Below are 23,012 nucleotides of genomic sequence, written 5' to 3' on the forward strand. Positions count from 1 at the left end.
ATAAAATCACGGGCTCTCAGTCAGCCATTTTGAATAAATTTGAAAATCGAAGCATTATCATTGGTCGATAAGGAGACGTCATTACAATCTTTTGACGTCGTTGCGCAAATTATAATTTTTAACTCTCACTTCGTTTAGCTGCCATGTTTTTTTTCATGTGGGCAGTGTGTATTTAGAAACTATCATGATAATTTCCCCATATAAACTACTAAGGGTAAGTATTTTACATATCAGAAAACTGTGAAAGGAGCACACGCGGAAGTGCATCGCGCAACTAGTGAAAGTGTATCATGTAATCCTGTCGTGATCTTGTAAAATATAGTTTCGGATAAAACGTACCCTAAACGAAATAAGATATAGACGTTTCGTGTTATTTTTTTGTAGTTAAATGTTAAAATATTTAACTAAACCCTTAGTAAAGCATGGCGAATTTGTATTACAATCAAGCGAATGACGTTTGTTTGGCGCCATCGACCCATTTAGCCTGGCGGGGCGGGTATGGGTTTCCATGAAATTCTTTGTGCCCTTGCAAGTGCAAGTCATAGTGATAATTAAAACAAAACAACACGTGACATCATAGCAACTACAAACGTTTTATATTGCAGAAGTAAGGGGTGCACCAAGTGCGTCATACGTCGAGAGCTAGTGACAATGAACCAAATTCACTAAACGCGAATACCGTCGACTCGAGATTCAAAAACGAAACACTAGCAAAGATTTGGCCAAAGAATTAAGGATGTATTAGTACATTGGCATATAAGAGGATCGATATTACACACGGCCCCCGGCAAATGAAAAATGGACACACGATTTCTGAGCAAGATGATTGTGTTTGATGGCAACAGATATGATATCGGACAGGATGCGTAAACATAAAAGAGAGGACCAGGCCCACGCCTGCTGGCCTGCAACGTCGCGAGAGCAGTTCCTAAACCTAAACTTCTGAAACCGCAATACTTTACACAGGTCAGTACCTGCCTTTGTTAGAACATCTTATACATATGCATCTCCTATCTATTGCAGGCACATATTTTATTTTATAGCCTTCATTATTTTCCAAATTTATTTAAAACTGATGAATAATCCAGACATGAAAGATGTATTACATTATACATATTTAATTTGATGAATACATAATACGGTGTTGGTGGATGTATTATGTACTTTAATAATGAGATTAATTTTGTAATATCATTTATAAGTATAATTAAATTGTTATTGAAAAAGTTTTCTATGAATTCTTCAAAGATTTTGTAATGCTAGATGTTGCAATTATAATACCTCTTACTTGATATGAAAAATATCATTAACTTTTGTATTAGTTAAGTATATCGTCCGGTTTTTTAATGAGTCATTAGATAACTAATTATGTGGCACTGCTTAGCAAATGATGGTTAAATAGGAATTTAACCGAAAATATTAAACAACAATAAGTAATTAGATAATGAGTTCCCAAATAACTTTACTAGATATCAGAAGTGGTTAACTAATTTAATATTTTCTTTACTGTGAAGAGGATATGCAGTGCCCAATTGTACAGCAAAAGGATTTTTACCGTGGGAATATTAAAATGAAGACGATAAATGGTTTTAAGAATCCTTACAGAAAGGTCGGTCATACAAGCCTTTAGAAATGCACAATTTTTTATTGAATTCATAGGCAACATTGGTGATTTGATAATATTTGGTACTAAGAGTTCTTCAATGAAAACTGTGTTCTTGTTAATTAATTCGCTATTAGATATGTATGTGTTATGTTGCCTGTGAAGTGCACCGATTTTCTTTTCCCTTTGGTTTGCATACCTTCTTTTGTTCCATTGTTGCATTCTAGCCATCATGATTTATTTGCATAGTCATTATTGTATTTATGATTTAAGTGAATCACATGTTTTGTCTGTATTCATATAATTGTTAGGACTCCTTACAACCTATATTTTGTTTTTTTTTTTTTTTGTATCATTTTATAACATTTTGTTGCATGTGGTGAAAAATTTAATGATAATTTCGATTTGTTAATTACAGGAACCTAATCTGGACAAGATTGTTGATCAGCTGTGCACGAGACTTCAAGACATTAAAGATCAAGACGGCTCGTCTGTAGGTATGCCAACCTGTTCCATAGAACAGACAGAGGCTGTGCGTCGATACTACGCAGCTTTCCCGGCTCTGAAAAAAGGTCAAGAATCGCCGTTGCAGTATTACCTGCCACCACCGTCGTGGTGTCGTAAAACTACCACAGATTCAAAAGTCAAAATGCAAAGCGAACTATCATTGTCAAAAGATTGGAATACAAAAAATAAAAAGTACTGCTTGGGCAAGGAGCGACGGAATTCATACCACGGGCCGAAGAAGAACAGCAGGAAACGTCACAACAGCTACAGCAGGTCTTTCGAGAGTAAAGAGAACCTGCCAGAGTGGATGACCCATGAGGGAGTGTGGGATATGGAGACACAGGATCCTGTCAAGGAGTTCATCAGAGCCATAGCACTAGACGAGGGTTACGGCACCTGCGAGAACACGGTGACAGACGAGGTCAAGGATATAACACGTGTCAAGTTCAGGTTCGACGACAACATGGTGCCCGACTGGGATGACAGCCTCGACTTCGACGCCGAGTGGGTCATCACCGAGGACCTCAACCCGCGGGCGAGGTCTCCCATGGAGGAGGAGCTGTACGCGAAGTTCGAGGCCAAGTTCGATCGAAGCATCGAAGCCTTGTGGTCCAAGGAACAGAACACCCCCGACGACGAGTACCAGGATCTGCCCATCGACTTCCAAGACCTATTGTCATCCCCGTCCGACCAGCTGTTCGCAGACCCCGCTCTCGAGAAACGCAGCCTCGCCTCGCTCACAGAAAGCATCCGGTCGGGTGACGTCGAACCTCGCGTCGCTTCGCCACCGCGCTCCCCCGACGGACTCAGTGCCCGCCTGCGACCTCTGCGTTTGCACGACACTCGCGCTCCGCCCCCCTGCCCGAAGGAGATAGAGTCGTTCGCACTGTACGAAGGCGAGGAGTTCTACGACGCACTCTCCGTCGTGGCCAAGACCATGCGCTCGCTGGCTGCCATCAACCACAGCCGCGACGGCAGTGGCTTCGCGGAGGTGCCGCCGCGGCGTCTCGCCCCTCAGCCCCCGCCGCCGCCGCCCGCAACCCGCGCCCCCCCGCGACGCGAGCCCGAGCGCGACCGCGAGGACCCTCTCACCTCGTCCCGCACGCACTTCCGCCCAATCCGCCGCGAGACCGAGGCCGATCCTCCCCGCTACGCCGACGGCGACACCTTCGACATCCGCGGCGACCTCGACACCGTCGAGTTTAGGCGCAGCGAGTCCGGCGGCGTGTACCTCGGCGCTACGCTGGAGCGGTACCTCGAGTACCGCGCCTCCCGCGGCATCGACTACGGCCGACTCAACCTGACGCCCGCCCAGCGCTGTCCGGACCTCGACGACCCGGGCTTCCGGCTGCGTTTCCCGCTGCGGCAGACGGACGCCGGCGTGCAGACGGAGATCCGAGCGGACGCCGCCTGGGAGTGCGACGAGTGCGGCGGCTCCGTTAAAAAGATGCGTGCCAGCACCATCGAGAGCATCTGGAGCGAGGCTCACGCCTGTCGTTGCGGCGCCCGGCCCTCGCCCGCCGCGCCCGCCGCCGCGCCCCCGCCTGACGAGCTGTCGCGAGACTGGGAGGAGTTGCTGCGGGACATCAGCGCCGCGCACCGGCTGTACGCCAGCGAGGCCGCCGGGGACGACGACGGCGGCGGCGGCGCGGACCGCAAGCGACGGCACAGCGCGGCGTTGCGAGGCGGCCCCGGCTCCGTGGGCGGCGGGCCGGGCGCGGACGGGGACTGCGGCGGGGGCGGGGGAGGCCCGCGCTGCTCTCACCCGCACGCTCGCTTCCTTCACTGCTGCGGCGCGTCCCCGGACCGCCCGCTGACTCGCTGACCGCTGCCGTCGCTCGCCGAGTCGCCGAGCACGCTCTATTGGTCGCCCTGGCACTTTTAATTATTAATGTTCGTTCGGTCCGCCGTGGTCGGCGCCTGTTTATTGATTATTTAGATATTACCTTCGTTTAGTTCGTTATCTCTCCTCGCGTTAAGGGACGTTCCCTCGCTATATATGCTGTAACACATTATGTTGACAAAATTTTGCACCTCTTCAAGTGTTTTAATGCCTTTTTTTTGTTGGCTATATAGCATGTATGATTTGACAATTTTCTTTGCCTCAGCCAGTACGATCTATAGTAGCCGCTCGCCGCCGTCGCTCGAGCCGGTCGCGCCTCACGGTCTCGGTGCGGTGTGAGACCGTCGGACACGTTGCATCACGAGGCCATTTCGTCACAGTATCGATGACTGTCGTAGTATTAGCTTGAGCCGATCATTTGTAATGAGAGTAATCTACTCCGGCCTCACGATGGCTGCAGTCAGAATCCGTTCGATTCGCGTACATTGTGTCAAGGTGGCCTCCGACATCGCCGACCGACTGTGTGTCGTTCGCTGTATATATATATGTATTTGTCGAACTTGTTCCGAGTTACATAACGTAGTGCCCCGCGTGATCGATGGCAGTGCCGAGTATGCGGGGGTGCCAATATAAAATCGCAACTATTGTATAAACAGTCGAGCTGAAGCGCGCCGTGCGCTCGGAGTGACGTTTCATTAAATAGTTTAATAGTTAATTAGGACTCTCGTTGTCGGGGGTCGGTTGAGGTGAAAAAAAGGCTAAAAAAAATATATTGTGCTAACATATCTTTCGATTCGTAGTTGAGGGCAGAATGGCGACTATGATTATAGTTGAATGTTTCCTTTGTAGCGATTTTATATTGATGTTCTGTTTGATGGAATGCTGCGGCTTTGTTACGACGTTTGTTTTTTTTTTTTTGACTAGGAACTCTATTTATTATACTGAAGATATTCTATTTACATAAAGACGCCGACTTTTCGGCCAGTGTATTTATTTTTAATCTTATATATATACTTTTCGGTTGGACATGAATTCCGCTATGGGCGGCAGCATTCCATGTCAGACACGTTGGACGATTCTAATATAATTCTTACAATGATATCGTCCGGAGTTATTTAAACGGTTTTAATATTAAAATAGTGAACTGGTATTTTTTTTTTGTTAGTATTTTTTTTTCGTTTCTTTTGGCAATCAAAATTATCTTCTAATAAAAATTATTATATGCTAGGTAAATTTGTTTTTTGTTGGTAATTTTTGGATGGGAACGATCGGGGAGCGGTGTACATCTGGACCTCGTATCCGAACGCCGTATTTGTAAATATAAACATCCGTATGTCCGTTCGCGTCGCTGCAGCGTCTCGCGAGCCGGGCGTCTCGGATGCCAGTATTGTGTTGGCTAATATCTAGGTGCTATATATAATGAGTTATCTATAGATTGTTTTTACGGTCCAGTTTGTCTAAAAGTTTATAAGCGGCGATTTTATTGAGTAGCCGCCTAATGTAAGTGTGGCAGAATCGTGTCGAGAATGGGTTTGTTGTGTTTCAATGTTTTCTGCCTGTCTGTTGGGATGTGTAGTTATCAACGATGGACTATATTGGGGTGTTAGCGGAGTTCAGTAGTGCGGTGTTGTGGTATTTGACTGTAGTGTGATTCGTACTGTTTAATATATTATAAATGTTCCTTTATGAAAGAAAACAATAGCTATCATTAACTTTGGCCCGCCGGCCGTGTGTTAGTCGTCGACTATTGTAAATTATAAGATCTTATTGTGTACAATATTAAAGGCTATGTCGTAGGCGTCTGAGAGTCCTTTGTAAATAATGGATCGTCGCTGTCAGCTTGCTTATTCCGATGTCTTAATATATTGAACAGTGCGTGTTAGATTGTAATATAATTCACAGCGAATACCTATAAAGACGACAGTCGATGTATCCGTAACTGTTGTTATATTATAGTTTATATAAAAAATAAGAAATGTATATGTTGTATTTTTCATTTGTATAGGAATCGACGCGCTCTGACGTCACGCCGAGTATAAAGTTAAAATGTCATCGAAACGAACGAGTGACGACTGACGTTAAAACTTTATACTCGATTCCTAATATAATTATATATATCGTATAAATATTGCCTTAAATAATAACATTGTCATATATTTTTCAAATCTTTGCTACCGTTTTGTCGTGTTTATATATTGTATTGTATTTATTATTTCTGTAGTGTGATTTACTTCCTTTTTTTTTAATAACTGAAAATAAATAAAAAATACACAAAAAAAATTAAATAATAATATAAATAAATAATATTTCTCTGCAGATTTCTATCGGTATGACAATTTATTTGTATATATTTAAATATATCGTCAAATTAATCTATAAGAATTTCAGTTCTATATAAATGTATTTTTTATTTTATTTTGTTTCAAAAGCAATGTCCTATCTGAAATGTATGATAATGTTACCATCACAACGAGGTAAACTCGGAACATTTCAGACATGGCAACACTTAGGCAACGGAATGATTAGCAATTTCGGTAATTTTAATATCATCTGAACTAATTACTCGCCACCATTATACTTCGTATCATGTAATCTTATGGAACATTGTTTTTTTTTGTTCATTTCGCTCCGCATTTTCATATCGTATTGTACTTATTCCATTAACGATATTCGCTAAAGAATACATGGAAAAAAAATAAAAGAAAATCCAAAAAAAAAATTATTGTAATAATTAGTCAAGTCCGCATATAATATTATGTTTGATTAGAAAATAATCTAATGTAATGTGCCTATGCACTTGATGTTTGTAATTATATCCGAAACAGCTGGATAAGTTGTTCTTTAACAATGTTAGAGTTGTTTAAGACAACAGGCTCTGTGACTTCCGCTGGGGGACGGCTGATATGGCTGTCACAGAACCTAATACTATGTTCGCCGGTAGAATTGTTGCTAAAAAGTAAAAACAGCTTTACAGTTTGCAACAATAGCTTTACAGTCTGAACCAACAGCTTTACAGTCTGCAACATCAGCTTTACAGTTTGCAAGAACAGCTTTACGATCTGCAACAACAGCTTCACAGTTTGCAGGACAAGTTTGGCAACAATTTTACTGGTGTTTCATTTTGTCGCCTCTAGTTTATGTAATCATGTGTGTGATAAACGACTGGAAATTTTTTGTATTGTAATTCAATTCGTATTTTTGTTTCAGATAAAATCATGTCATATAATATTAAAGGTTTATAAATCTATCATCTCATCATCACATCTGAAGTGATTTTATTTGAAACATGAATATGATTATTGTATGGGAAGATTTGAAGATTACTAAACTGTCGGTAACATAGGAGGCGATCGTGCCCCCAAAAAATATTCACTTGTAAGCCACATTTAACTCTTACGTGGCAAATGAGCTTTTTGTCAATACATTATATGTAATACAATTTGTAAAATTTCACAGTATACATATATGTTGTAACGATTCTTTTTATCTGATTTTGAGATGAGAGCGGATTTTTTTTTTGTTTTTAAATATAAAATTTTTCGGACACGTCGCTAAATTAGCACACGTTTAAAATTTAATAATAGTAATAATAAAAAGTAGATATTTCCAAGTGTATGCTCTCCTCAATAGACAAGTGGGCCTGTAACCGATAGCCGATGGCCTCGGTTACCCGAATATTTGTTCTAGATAATAAATAAATGTATTTTCTTTTCTGGTTTCGAAATCGATAAATTATTAGAAAATAAAGGCCGGGGTAGTAGCAGTGCTCTAGGGATTGTACATTATTTTTGTTTCGGTGCCTTAAAGATCTGTTACGATGTTTGTGAAGCCATTTTAATCAGTGTAAAGTGTATTTGACCACACATTATTGTATTATCTGTATCTCAGCCAATGGCAGTTCGGAGTTGACACTGATGTGATGAGTTTTAGTATCGGCGCCGATTATTTTGTTCTAAATAATATTATGTAGTCTATTATTAATAGAATAGATGTTAAATTTATTAAAAATCAGGTTTCTTAGATAACAGTATTTACTCAATCGATTAGAAGTGGTTATCCCTGAAAATAGTTACCATAATTCGTTACGTTAGGTTGTGCTCGCTACTCTGGCTCTTGCCACCTGTGGGAAGATAATAAAAATAAACAAATCAACAATTGTAGTTTTATTTCATATATATTTTGTTTGGTTATAAAACAATTTTTATACAATCCTGTACAATAATTTTCTATGGATTTGTCACGCACGTATCGAGGAGATTGGGTATTTTTTAGAATAACAAAAATTGTGGGCGAAGTCGCCACTTGCTTAAACCCAAACTTGATGGTAGCTAGTTCGCCGTCCTTGTCACACGAGCGTGCGTGAAAGAGAGGGCGCTATACAAAAACCACAGTTTACACTTCGTCCATTGAAATGCACGCGGTGCTTCGTTGGGAACGAGCCACGCCGGTTTGTCTTCGAAATAACATATCGCTAATAACTTCGACAAATTTTATATGAATAAACCTACGTACTTAAAATATTACTTCGAAAAAAGTGTGTTGAATTGTGATTTATTCAGTGAGTTATTGGACTGTTGATGCCGGTTTCGTTTATTACAAGATTTAATCATATTTTCGGCGATAAGCGGGGTAAGTTTTATTTACTTAACTTTATTACTAAATAAACTTACAATTTTTAAAACAACTACCGTATATTATCATTATTAGGAATAATATTGTTAGAAAAAGAATATAATCCATAATTTTTTAACAAATACTACCTAGGCCTACCTTTTGAATGGGGATATTTTGCAGAAGCAATAAATATCCAGGCACACGGTAAAGATAACATCTAGGTTTATAGCATTATTCCAGGTCAAAGCTCTAACGTACTATGGCAGAAATACTCTGTGAAAGTATAAGTTTATCAAGCAAATGAATAATAATAATAATATAAATGTAAATTCAATATCGTAAAATATAACATGGCAAATCTATACTCACAATTTGTCTTATTAATCATGAAATAAATAGAAATTTTCACCATGTTTGAAGTCTAGACAACTCGAAGATTGGGTTTATTGGTTATCTATTAAACAACCGTTAAAGAAATAAACTTGTTGCAAAGTAGAGAGCAAAAATGTCGTGTCATAAAGCGGATGTCGATGATTAAGTAAATTTAAAATGAATTTTAGGCCTTAGGTATAGTTATTGGTTTCATTTGAATGTTCAAACAATTCTCTTCACAACAGGTATATTATTATTTTACGACGGATGCATTAAGTCAGAACTTTGTTCATTTGTATTATTGAAAAGTTATTTACTAATGATTATTAGAAGAATAGCATAAATGAATCTATAAAATATTTATTCATTGATATTTTAAGCTTGTTTTCACTGCGATCACTCCGACATCCGGTTGGTTGATCTTAATGTAAAAACAGTCCAAGAATCTTACAAGTTAAAATAAATAAACTGATAATGCCACCTGGAGACCATTGTAAATCAATCGGTGTATGCAAGCCACACGTGTTAGCCAAGAACCTAGATAGGAGCGTCTTTACAAACTGGTTGAATGTTTGTTCAAATAAAACAACCATTTAACACAATGCGTGGATAGTGGATACTGTCTGTTAGCTTCAAGTTCGGTTATTTTAAAATAAATATTCAGTTGTACATAGATTTTTAAAATGGTAGTATGTTATAAATGTAAATTAGTCTGTTTTTACAAACAAAACTTGTGGCTTGAAATGTTTAAACTGTAACGATATTGAATAGTAATCAACTATTAATACTCTCGAGTGCTAACCTAATTATAATCCCACCATGCCGGAGCAATTAAACACTAATTAAATCAAGATTTATGATTAGTTATTGTTATATAAACATAGCCGTTTTATATGCAAATTACTCAAGAATGGGAACGATTGCAAGATGATGCATAATTCCATTATGTTACTAAATGTGTTACAATTCCAACACATGTCGCAAATGTAATAGTAGAGAACATTTAAAACTTTATTGGCTATTTTATTTTAATTATTATGAAAGATCATTTGTTTTTTAAAAGGGTTTCGCACGTTTGTGTTCGAAATCCGGGACTTATTAGCCAGTTTAGATATTCTGATAGCCTTAAAAGTCAACTTGCATATCGCCCACACACGACACTGTAATTATCCAACCATTGTCCACACTTGGAGTCGTAGTGCTACGACCATGAATTAACCATCGTATTAGGATGATTCTGTCTCGATACACGTGGTTGTTATTGTTTCGTTGGCAATGTATAATTTGAATTTCTAATCGTTATTAGAATCGTGATACTGTTAGTGCTATGTGCTTATTGCATGTCCATTATGACCGGTAAGGAGGGGTCCGAGGTAGTTAAGGAGTAATTATTACTGACAAGCAGAAAATAATTGGTTAAGTAAATGTAACGGCGATGCGATGTTATATGACTGTGCAAAATATTTACCGATTACAACTCTATACTGAAAAATATCTATGGTATACTATTATTTATATTAAATAACTTAATCTAATTACGAATATATTATGTAATATTTCAAACGATGTAATAAAAAAAGACTTCTTGAAAGGTTACAACGAGAATAAAAAATTCAATAGCAATCCATTTTCCTGTCAAGTAATAGGCATCCGAGGATAGATAGTGAATCTTTTTAGACTTATTTATACATCCTTCACTTATAAATTGTTTATAATGCCTCGTTACAAACATCGGTTCTTTTAGTAAAGGAATCCTTTCACTGTAGGATTATCTTGTGTCACAAAGTCGAGACGTAACTTATGGTCAGATTAGTGAAATCGTTCTTGACAAATGGTACTTGCAGTCCGATGTTCGTGGATGATGAAACAATTCCGACATCGTTTTTCTATTCCTCATTGCAATCTATTTAAATTGTAACAATATTACAGACAAAGGAAACCTTTTTTCTATTTGACGTGAATGTATATATATATCAAGTACCGACAGAAATAATAGAATTTAAAGACGAGTTTTGTCTTAGTGTTCTCATCCTAAATATGTGTGGGTAGTTCTTTGCAGTGAGTAAAATAAACTAATGTGTGATGAAGCGTTGGCTTTTCTTTTCAGATAACATTTCTTTTGAGATAATTAATAAGGAAAATGCTAAGAGAATTTCTAGAAATATTTTCTTTATAAGCATAGATATAAGGAATGCTTTGTGATGATTTTTCTACAGTTTTTAACAAGATCCATATTTAGCCAGAAGTATAATGTTACACGGATATCAAATGCCAGCATCGAATGGGTCACGGTTCCAGCGCAAGACGTTATGAAATCCAAACTTTTGATCGTGACCGCTGGTGATTCTGAGAACGGTAAAATTTTTATAGATCACGTCCATAGCCTGGTGCTATTCTTAAAAAAGCCATGTTTTTCGACCATCGCTAGATTTTAATACGATTCTTTGATATTTAATGTTAGCGATCCAAACATCGATTCGTTACAGATAAATGCAATAAACCAGTCAAGGATAGGACGCGAAGGCATCTGGCGTCGAGGTTTTAATTTTGTTTGAAACGAGGCTGTATTGTGATTCTGTATGAGAAGACATTGATAAGTTCTCATTTAAGCCTTTCCAATATCGCTCGGTTCGCTCACGAGTTCACCGGCACATTATTTGAGATAATCTCTGCAGGATGAGTCACGAATCATGGTCAGATATGCTGGGATCGACTACCTTTGTCAAGCCGGCTTACGGTACTACGGGGACTACCATAAACAGAATGTCTGTCATTTTAACATCTGCCATGTTTAATTTATGTGTATATATGTAGGTATACGTTTTAATTTTTTTATTATTCACGTAATATTATACATGGATATATTTTTAAAATGCCTTCTGAAATTTAGATTTGTTTATTATTTCTCCTGTTATTAAAATGTTTTGATTTTATAGTAACGTGTAAATTTATTGTTTGAATTTCTCATTTATATACTCCATTATAAAATAAAAGTTTACTGTTTAGGCAAATTGTTGGTTACGAGATAACATATTGTGATATAAGCTGTATATTTTCGATAAAATGGATGAATAAAATTTTATTAGAAATTTCGACTTCACGAAACTTCTTGTCTAACATACAAGGAATGTGAATTATTAACAAAAAACGTATGAAACCTTACGTATTACAAATTATATTAATGATGTAGGACCTAACTGTGTATGTGTAAATTTGAATACGGAATATTTTTAAAGAAAAAAAAAACACCAACCAGCACGAAACAAAAGTCAAAAAGTTAGACATGTTAATTAAAAATTGGTTTAAAATATAAATATGGCCCAGGTTGTAATAAGATTTTAAATTCGTTTACTCCAATCGTCACATCACGAAAACGACGAAAACACTTTCGCAGTCCATCTTGCATTCTAATTTTAAATATTGTTTTATTCCACTAGGACGAGTTAAATATTTTACTTAGTCTTGTACAACATAACCTTTGTTTTTGTCACAATCGGTAAGCAGAGTATAGTGTAGATATATTTATTTGTTGACAGTCTGTATTTAATACAAAGGTTTGAATAAAAACTGAGTCTCAATAAACAAAGTAGTTAGAAAACCTAACTCATATACGATAACTAATTATGTCATTATATTCTCTAGTAACAAGCCATCCATAATTCAAGTTAAATACGCAAGTAAAGTTTTTTTGTTATAAGTTCCAGTACAGTTATTAATTCTCCTATAAAAAGGTTCTTTCGATCTTTCCCTCGTAATTGCAATGCTCGTCTGCGATCACTGATATTTATTGATTTTCTATAGCATTTGTAATTTTCTTTAATCATTATTTTTTATAATGGCTTCCTTTGGTTGTAATTTAAGATACAAATATAATTTTAATATATTACTTAAGCTCGATTATTTCTGGATATAAAACTAAGGATATTTAACTCTGTTAAACCTACATTAACCGTATAGTACATTTAATTATTTTCTATATATACACAGGTTTATATATAAATCCACGATAACAAGCAATTGTTACTTTGTGTTTACGCAAAACAATTATTTCGCAAGTCAGTGTAAAGGAAACAAGAAGGCATTAAGTAACGTCGGAGGATGTAATTAGTCTATCTATCGGGTAATCTCGGGTATAATGTATTGCTTTTGAGATAAATATAGCGCTTTAACGACCTCAAACCGCATCGCGTCTTAATTAAGTGTGTTCCTGGGTGGCGGCTGTTTGCTATGAATTTAATAATGTATAGATATGATTTATTTAATAAGTTTCTGAACACTAATATTTACTTTACTTAATGTTTAATAATTTTTGGTGACGAAATGCAAGGAATACGTCATCAATATTCTGTGAGAGATGATACACGTGGTCCTACGACATAATTTAGATTTTAGAACATACAATTCCATCGTTCCAAACAATTTCTCAATTTCTTCTTTTATTCTAACTTTTTTTATTTATTTTAATAGAACAAAGACTTATTTAAGAATATTTTAACTTTATGAAATACGCAAAAAGGTTTCATAGCTTAAAACTATTTCGAAATCTAGAAGTTTGTAACCTCTGCTCGTCTGAAGTAAAGATTCATGAATAAAAATATTTTGTTATAAATTATTCTTTTGCTATAACATACAATCAATTCTAATACACATATAATGTAATCAATATACCTTAAATAATGAAGTAAGAATATTTTGTAAGTGACAGTTCATCTGTTGACCATGCCGCCATAAATAAGATGTTATCAAGGATCTACATGCGTTTGAATCGTGGGAAAACAGAACATCTTACAAGATAAAGGTTATATTGTAATAAAAACGGCTTGTTTATTTTAAATATAGAAAAACGTCACCTTCGAATAGCTAATACAAAAATAATCTGCTAGATGACATCGTGCCTTCTAAGGTGTACAGATAAAAAATATAACTGTCATTATTATTTTTTAAAGCTTAATCGTTGATGAGTTGTAAAATATATTTTTCAAATATTATTTTTATTTACTTGTTCATATTAATATATCTTTTTTGAGGAAATTATACCCAAATTTTACGCTAACGATCTAACCTTAACCTTAAACAGTAATTAAGTAATTTTACTTTTGATTTCTATAAAGTTTTCATGAGTTTACATAAATACTAAAATAAAAAAAAGACATTAGTTTGTTCAAACAATCATATGTAAAGATTTTGTTGTTTTTTTAAAACTATTTTTGAAAGATGAATCTTAACAACGTGTGGGTTCTAAATTTAAATTGAATAAAATATGTGTCGTCAGTTGTAACGGATACGGATATAATAAAGTTTAATAGAGACGACACCAAGATGGGACAGTAAATGGCTTCTAGAGAAACACAAGATGTGATTACAAACAATATTCTAGTAAAAAGAAATTCTTAGTATTATACGAATGTCGAATGTGTATTACACACCAAAGCGATAAAGGTTTGTATGAAGATTTATAAATAATTTTGTTTATATGCTCTTATATTTTTTTTGTATTTTATGTTTAAAATTAGGATATGTATAAGTTATGAGCGATATACGTATTTTGAGGACGATTTAACTAAATGTTTATTGCAAATATTTTATTTATAAACGTATAAACTTTCCTAAAATTCTATACCGAAGAGAGAGAGTCAAGTTTTTTGTGTAAATTTTTTTTTTTTTGTTAAATCTATTACTCTCATTATTTTTTATTTTGTAACGAGATTTGAAAACTACAACTTTAGTCTACAAGTTTCTTAAATTGAAATATGATATTTTCATAGGATCGTTCTGTCGTATGTCTTTTGGTAGAGACATTTTCTCAGGGACTCTTATAAATCTCGTGATAAACGAATATTGAACTCAGCTTTGGTTTCACTTTGGGGAACCGAAAAAAGCAAACATACTCGACGCAATACAAAGCTATCAATAATTTTCTGTTTATTTAAATATCTCGAGGACTTTCCTTTTGGCTGGAATCACGAAATCCGACACAAAGTAGCAACAAGTAGGCCTATTATAAATTGTCAATTTGATTTTAATAGTATGACTATAATTATTAGTAATAATAATAGGACAAGAGTTTTCCAACGGCAAAGTTAAATGTCCTTCATCACTAAAGTGCAGTACTATCACACTCGTCTAATAATTAATTAAGAGAATATAGATGTAGAAAAATCAATTAAGAGACAACAATCTGATCTTTCTTTATCGCACTTGAATGGATTTTTTTTATTTACATCAATTTATTTGTTCACTATTGATTGTCCCAGTCGTAGATCTTAACTGCGGTACACATTTGAGTCAAGTTTCTAAAAATAATTATAGTCAGCAAAAATGGATATAGCTAGTGAAGTATCGTTCAAAAATTGTGTAGAATGCTTAGTCTAAGTTAGCTTTATTAGACTAAAAACGGAGCGTTAATAGTTTTTCATTCATTCTTAATATTATAGTATTAACGTCGATTATTGAATGAGAAGAGGGATTGGCTTCGCGTGCAAACTTGGACTATGTATGCAGAAATCAAAAGTGCTTTCTACTGAAATCCTATACTTTCTTATTTCTTTATAAATTCAAATCTGTCAATATTAACATTATATAATCATAAACCAAGCAGTACTTCACGATTAGTATAAAAAATTACATCATCGTGTCACACCCGCACTAAAAATAGCCAAGAATATCTTTTATAACAAAAATGTCTTTAATTCTTACCAATAATAACATATTCATGCGACATATTGGGTAATCGATGGAGAATTATACCCACATTTCGTTATTAAAAAACATTTCCTCATTACACACTATAATATATAAAAACCAAAGTGGTTTTAAACATATGTTTTGTAAGCATGTCAAATGTCACAGCACTTATGCAGATTTAAGTGCCGTTAAGTGTTTTAGTCTAGCATTTTCGATTTTGTTATGTTTTTGCATAATTTTTCTAGATTTCATTTCGTGCATAAATTCTTTGACATTTATATCCTGCTTTCTACATAAATTTGTCTTATGATTTAAACATAGACAGTATTAGTCCATTTGATTGACCCGGCAATTTTTCTGGTCACTCCAAACAATACATCTATAAAATTTTTGTGCGTGACTTGAATGATCAGCCGTTCAGGAGTTTTCGAGTAACATAACAATAAACTAACATCAATCCTACCTAATAGACGTATTTATAATATTAGCAAGATAATATGTTTTGTTGCTAAAACAGAAACTATGTCAAACACATTACACATTCACTACAACCAGTCGGTGTAATGAATGGGACATCTTCATCTAATATCATATAAGTACTAGATTTGTATAACTGGTTGCTAGATAGGAAAGCCGTTATCGGTATTCAGGTTACGAGGATAATTGTTCGGAATCCTTGAAAATATATGGAATATTTTTTGTGGGTGATGATGAATAATGATGGTGACTTTATCCAGTGATGCAGAACTAAGTCATGGGTCAGACAGAAGACTTCGCGCGCCGGTCGCCCGAGCAGCCTCTGCCACCTCCCATACAACCTTGCAGCGGCTTTCTCGGCAACGTGAGTATATAAAATTTATGATTACACTGTAATTACTGCTTGCTTGTAAACATTAATTCCTTATATAAACTTCTGGTCAACCTAAACATTGTAACTTTATTGAAGACATAAAATCGTTTGTGAATTGTAGTTGGGACCCAATAGCTCAATTTGCAAAGGGCCTGGGATCTTATACCATAAGTTCGTCATAAGTTCGGAAAAAGTCCCTGCAATTTAATATCTTAATTTTTTTTATTATTTCTGGATTTAACACAAAAACATTTATTAATTTTCAATGTTTTTACTAGACACACTTATGTTGAGGAATTGATCTTTGAAAATTGGCGTGTAACTACATATAATGAGGCCGCATATACTTTACGATACTTCACACGTCTTTGTATCTATCATCCTAAAGTTCAGCGTTCGGTGCATAACTAATAAAAGCTTTTGGATCTAAATATTTATATGTGATAATGACTAACAATCTCTCCATCTTACCTTGTAAGATTCACTTTAAGACCATACATTTATAGTAATATACAAAATTTTAAATAAGTTTCTCATATGTAACACAAAGTGAGTGTCATAATAAGGTATATCTGACCATCCATCTTACTTTGCCGACTTTCTTATCGGCAGTCATTTTAAAAGCGTTAACGGTATGGCGTTGAAAGTGAGGCGTAAATCAAATCGGGGCGAAGTCTCTTGTCGCTTTCAACTGTTAAGTGATGGATGCTCCAGGGCCAGTAGACGAACGTACGGCTGATGTCATGGCTAACGGTACCATGGGAACCTGCTTCCCCAACTCGTTTCATGTGATTAATAATGAAGCAATGGGTATCAATAGTGACATTATTGCTCCAACCGGTTCGCTTTGATATCGCTATACAAATATGTCATATTAATATCAATGTGTAGTTTAATATTTATTAATAGTAAGATAAATGAAATGTTTACATTATTTTGTATCAAAAAAAAAAACAATTTTTATTATATTTTTTATCTGTGTGACGAGAAAAAGTTTTTATAAAGGCGTAATTTAATATAAATATTAAGTTAAAAGTTATGAAAGGCTTTTTCCTGTGACTGTACTAAGTAATTGTAATGCCCCAGTTAGTGCCGGTACTTGCAATCTGATTCTATAAGGGCTAAAACCCTGTTGGAAAGTACCACAAATCGTTAGGATTTATGCAGCTGGAAGAGATGGCCTCAGGTGAACGCAAAAGATTACGAGAGCGCAATCTTCTTATGACCATAAATTGCGCATATTACAAACCTAAGCATTAATACTTGTATCCATAACGCTGAAACTGAATAACTTAAAATAAACCAGCAACATTATATATGAATGAAAATCATTATTAATAGTTATGAAAGTATACATTTTATTGAATCTGCTGTGAATGGTCCCATGTAACATAACAACTTTATTCTTCACTACAAAAAATAGATAATGATAGTTTTCCAACCTCGCACGCTAAATTCCGTACTCGCATGGTCTGGGAAGATGAAACAATGATGGGGCAAAATTGCAAGAAGTGGACACTCTTAGTGCCAATTTTAGCCCATAAGCCTTTATGCTTTACGTTAAAGGAACGACTGGGCGGTATTGAAGTTCCCCTGTTATATTTAAAGACAATGCAGGCCACGTCACGCTTGACCTCGCAACAGCGCAAGATTATGCTTATTTGCCTTTTATTTTATAGAAAACGAGCGATTCAAAGCTGACACTAGGTACAAGTCTTAGTAAACGTTTTGCGTAAAACAACGAACCCACAGACCTTACAAGATGTTTAAAATTCTTACCTTAAACAACTTTATTTTTTCTCGTTTAACCTTCTTTAAACTGGCATTGTTTTTCTGTTTGCCTTAATGTTTATTTCACGCTGCTATAAATAAAGGCGTAACTGTTAAATCCTATGGGAACGAAAGACGGCAGCTCGGCCTTTTATAGCACTTCCGATGAAGTCAATAGAATCAATCGATCCGTGGGATTTGACGTCGGCCTTAAAAGGAGCACAGCACGGACAAATAACAAATTCCATTAAAAAAATCTTATTGTGATAAATAAGCCGGGGATAATTTAATGCAAATAAGACAGATAATTTATCTTCAGAGTTGAATCTATTGTTAACTATTTTACGATCTGTGGAAATCAAGAGGTGAATTCAGTCACGAAATCCAGTCAGTCAGTTAATTGTAATTGGATTAAATTGGAAATTTCAATTGGCTGTTAGTTAAAATGTTATTCGTAAGAAGCCCTGTCCCACTTTACCAACGTTTAAACAGATGCATATCTTTATAATGTCATTGTTCAATGAATACATGTTACGGAAGATCTTAATTAGTGCGATTTGCTGACCCAAATTTGAAAACTAAAATATGTGAAGGCTTTGTTGGGTTTTTAGGTTTATATTAATTTTGCTATATTTTATAGTTCATTGGCCAAAACTAGCCTATCCGTCCATACTTCGGTTGTTATTACATGATTAATTAAATCATACTCCACAATGATTTTATTTTTATGGTGAAAAATCCCTAATTACTATTTCCATTCTAATATACTCGTAACAGAAATTTACTTTTTTTTTTTTTTTGTTAATGACCTTATTTAGACTTTTTCAAACAGAAACTTTAAAAACTAAAACTACAATCTAGTTAATTGTCTGCAAACACTGGACAAGATCGTCTCCGCTTAAACATTTTTATATTATAAAAGGTTAATTTCTTTGTTTCTGTGTTAAGGATGATGTATATTAAAAGTTATCCGAGAACAATACGGACATGCGTTACTGAGATGCTGCATAGCTGTAATTCTCACCACGATATCTATTATAATGGCCATTTAAACTCATCCCAACATCACAGGTAGTAATTAATTCCAGTTCTGTGTAAGTCATACGAGCAAATTACATCGCACGCTGTGATAGACAGACGTTTCCTTTTACGGCTTTGAATATAAATTGTTTGTAGCTATGAATCATAGAGAAATGGAGACGTACTAGTGTTGCATCGCTTGCATCTTGTTACAAAGATATTTAATACTTGTTTTGGTATTGAAAAATCTTTCTTATTATTTTACTTAAAGTATAGTTTTGTTTGGTTTATTAGCTATATTTAAATAGCTTTTTCTGTTTTTAACTGGGTCGTTTCGTTTTAAAAATAGTAACAAGGAAGATTTTTGCGTTATACGTGTGTTGAAAAGCTAATGTGTATCCGGCCTTAAAATGTTTGTTAAAAATACTTAACAGACATCGACTTAAACGCATTATATTTAATCAATTTTAAACTGATGAGTTAAAAAGTTTAAGACTTACTGTTTATAGTCCAACACAAAAAAAAATATTTGGTCATATACAAATACAATTAATAAAAAAAAACTTCTAACGTAATCTAAATGGAAAAAGTAACAGACAAAAAATATCGTCAATGTATCTATTGATAGATTTCTTTCATATAACTCGGTTATAAATCATTATATAAAACAATTTTTTAAAGACATTTTGTAACGGCGTTTAAATTTTTTATTACAATCCCGACACGCGTGTCAAATTACAATATTCAGATTGACATAATAACAGACCTACTAGATCTGTGTGACATAATTGTGTCACTAATAATGATATAGGCAGTAATAGGTTTATAGTTTGACCCGTGTAATAACAAGATTATCCGATGTCGGGGCACAAATAACATTTATATAAATTTTTATTGAATTTGTCATAAGTACATACATACGTCGTGTTGTGTCATTTTAACCTAGTTCTAGATATTTTAATGCGTTTAGTTTTTCGAAATACACGTTCCTATTCGGTAGCTTGGAATTAATATCTTTATAGATTATAAACAGACACATGATAGATAGAAATATGTAGATGGAAGTAAGTTTTTAAATCGTAAACAGCATTATTTGTTATCAATGATAATTGGCAACAGTGAAAATCTTAATGTTCTTACTTCTTTCCTTAAATAACTTATTATGGCAAAAGTTATGTTTCTATACTTTGCAATTGTTAGTTTGCATATAAACTATCTATATCTATTTTATATAGCACCTCTTTGGAGGTTTGCTAAGGCCGGTAAGAAATTAAATTGAAAATAAAAAAAAAAGTAAAATAACTCGTCATATATAGTTATGTATATCTCGTGTACACAGTTTTATGAGAATTCTAGATTTTCATGTATATACAATTTAAATATAAGCCTTCATAGTTTTTTGTGAATTGGACACAGCATTGACTAAAACACAAAGTAAATAGCATACAAATGGTTCGTGAAAAACATTAAGTAATATTATACAATAAACTTATACTCTATTTTGATGATAAACATTTTTTATTACAAATTTATGCTAAACATTTGAAAGTGCATGACGTCGTGAAGCTGTGTTGCATAAAATGATATTTTCATTATTATTATTTTATAACGAATACATATTATTTATTCGAAAAATACGAATTAGCAACAAAGTTTTAGAGAAAAAAATTTCACTTTCTTTATTATCTTCTATTTAAAACACGCAGTTTCTAATGCAGGTTTAAAAACCTGTTTCATAATATAACTACTAAATCTAAATTATTAAAATCAGTGTTAGGTGTTTCGTTTCTATATCTAGTTTTATATTGTATACGCAACTAAAGCCTTAATTAATCTCTCATTTTGAAATATTTCAACATCTTGTCGAGGCAACAGGATACTTACATCCCATCTAGAAAAATGGTCTATTTCAAGAGCAATATCTCAAGCGTATCCTTAGACGGGATCTATATATGAATATACGAGACGTCTTAATAAATTCGCTTCCAAACGGACATAGCAAAAGCCATTTGCAATAAAGCTATTGAAATTATACTTGGTTATAACTATAGACGAAGCTTGTACACCATATATGAAAACGATTTAACGTCAAAATAAGTTTAGAGGCGGTGTCGTAAGTATGCCAATCGGCCGATCTATAGTTTCTTGACACGCTTTAGATGTAACATAAGGCATGTTTGAAATATAGTTTTTGTAAAACAGAAGCCAAACTGTTCTTTATCATCACATGTGGAGTATTTTCTTGGCTGCTTACTTATAAATTAGCTTTTTGTTATCTCATAACACACCCTGTATGTATTAAGACGGATGTATCACGTAATGAACTACATTTTTCATCTTAATTCTAACTTAACCTTTAACCAGTTCAGAAATCACAAAGATCTTCGACCTTTCGAAAATTTCAATACAATTCATAAAAGTATTCAACAATACAATCCTTTATGAGACTACATCGCGGTCACTTTCGCTATTCAGATATGAAAAATTGATGTTTCGTACATTAAACATTTATAATCTTATGCCAAAAACGTTTTGTAACACTGGCAATATTTTGAGTGACAGTGAAAGTTCCGTACGATCCGTCGGCCATTGTATTAGTGTTGCCAGAAAAATAACATTAAATAATAATTAACTGCCAGTATTATAATCTGCTTGCGTGTAATGATTGAGAAACATTAATTATTATTGCTATTAGCACAATGTTAACATATGAAGATATGTTTTTTTGTCCCTTTTCGGAATGATATCACATTGTGAACGTGAAAGCTGTGCTTGTGGCTGTAGAGCAGTGGAACGCATATGAAGGCCAGCGAAAGTTTATTAATCGTTGGTCAAGTGCACTATGCCCGCCTGTATTGTTTATTGATACGGCATTTTTGTTTATTTGCGTCTTTTCTCGTCTTGGTATTCTGTTTGAGAATAAACTTGCTGAAGCTTGTCTACGTCGGAATTATTTTGCGCTTAGCGCGCATTAAAATGTTTATTATAAATAACCGAATACTCGTTATTTTATTAACTAGTACCATTCAAAACAACTTTCGTCTCTAAATAGGTTTATCATACGGTAACTCGGTGGAAAAAAAAATTATATGCCGTCAATTTTTTTTTTTAATTACATATATAGTATACAAACACACACAAAATTGTGGATAATTCATTTTTGATGAAAATACTTTAAAAAAAAATATAAAAAAACCTTATATTTAATATAGTTTAGATAAAATAATTCAATTTAATAATATGTTTATAAATTAGTCGGTAAAGAGCTGCGATTTCCTTGGCTAGCGTCCAGTCACTTGTTTAAACTTAAGTTCGCCTACTGAAGTTCGTAAATTAGGCACACCAAACTTTTTACCGTCACATCTTAACGGAAGTGTACATTTTTGAATGTAGAATTTTTAATTAGTCTAATTAGATAAACATCGTTTAGTATTAAAATTAAATCTTGATAGATGTATGTATTTATTTACGTCAGAATGTTGTTTCCAATAGTTTTATTCGGATAATATTTTTTATATGCTCGAAGTTATATCAGAATATAAAGAGAAATATTAGCCGTATGACATTTAAAGTTGCATTATTTTTTATTTTGTAATCAAAAAGTCCTCCATTGATTACGTCCCGATAAAAATGACGTATTTAGACCAAAAAATAACAAGTTTTACGTATTTATTATTTTATCTCGATACAGTGAAATGCACCGTTACATTTCGGTAATTAAGGAAATATGTTTGAGTGGGGGGAAATAT

The 23,012-nt window shown here is 34.6% G+C and overlaps 2 protein-coding genes across 3 annotated transcripts in view; both read left to right on the forward strand.

Moving 5' to 3' along the window:
• The first annotated feature begins 52 nt into the window (after nt 1-52).
• Nucleotides 53-8,108, forward strand: LOC116769870 (uncharacterized). Of its 2 annotated transcripts, XM_032661076.2 has the most exons (4): nt 53-214; nt 606-966; nt 1,515-1,609; nt 2,022-8,108. In XM_032661076.2, the coding sequence occupies exons 3-4, from the start codon at nt 1,520-1,522 to the stop codon at nt 3,933-3,935; spliced, it is 2,004 nt and encodes a 667-aa protein (XP_032516967.2). In that variant the 5' UTR covers nt 53-214; nt 606-966; nt 1,515-1,519; the 3' UTR covers nt 3,936-8,108. The 2 variants fall into 2 exon arrangements, with proteins under 2 accessions (XP_032516967.2, XP_032516969.2); XM_032661078.2 differs by lacking the exon at nt 1,515-1,609.
• A 251-nt stretch (nt 8,109-8,359) lies between these two features.
• The window catches only part of LOC116769421 (leucine zipper putative tumor suppressor 2 homolog), a 58,482-nt gene continuing 43,829 nt past the window's right edge, over nt 8,360-23,012 (forward strand). Inside the window, exons 1-2 of the mRNA XM_032660505.2 lie at nt 8,360-8,582; nt 16,361-16,464. Of these exons, the coding sequence (XP_032516396.1) occupies nt 16,378-16,464 (87 nt within the window). The 5' untranslated portion in view covers nt 8,360-8,582; nt 16,361-16,377. The remainder of the gene's footprint in view (nt 8,583-16,360; nt 16,465-23,012) is intronic.

Source organism: Danaus plexippus, chromosome 14 (assembly GCF_018135715.1).
Source record: "Danaus plexippus chromosome 14, MEX_DaPlex, whole genome shotgun sequence".
Taxonomy (NCBI): Eukaryota; Metazoa; Arthropoda; class Insecta; order Lepidoptera; family Nymphalidae; genus Danaus; species Danaus plexippus.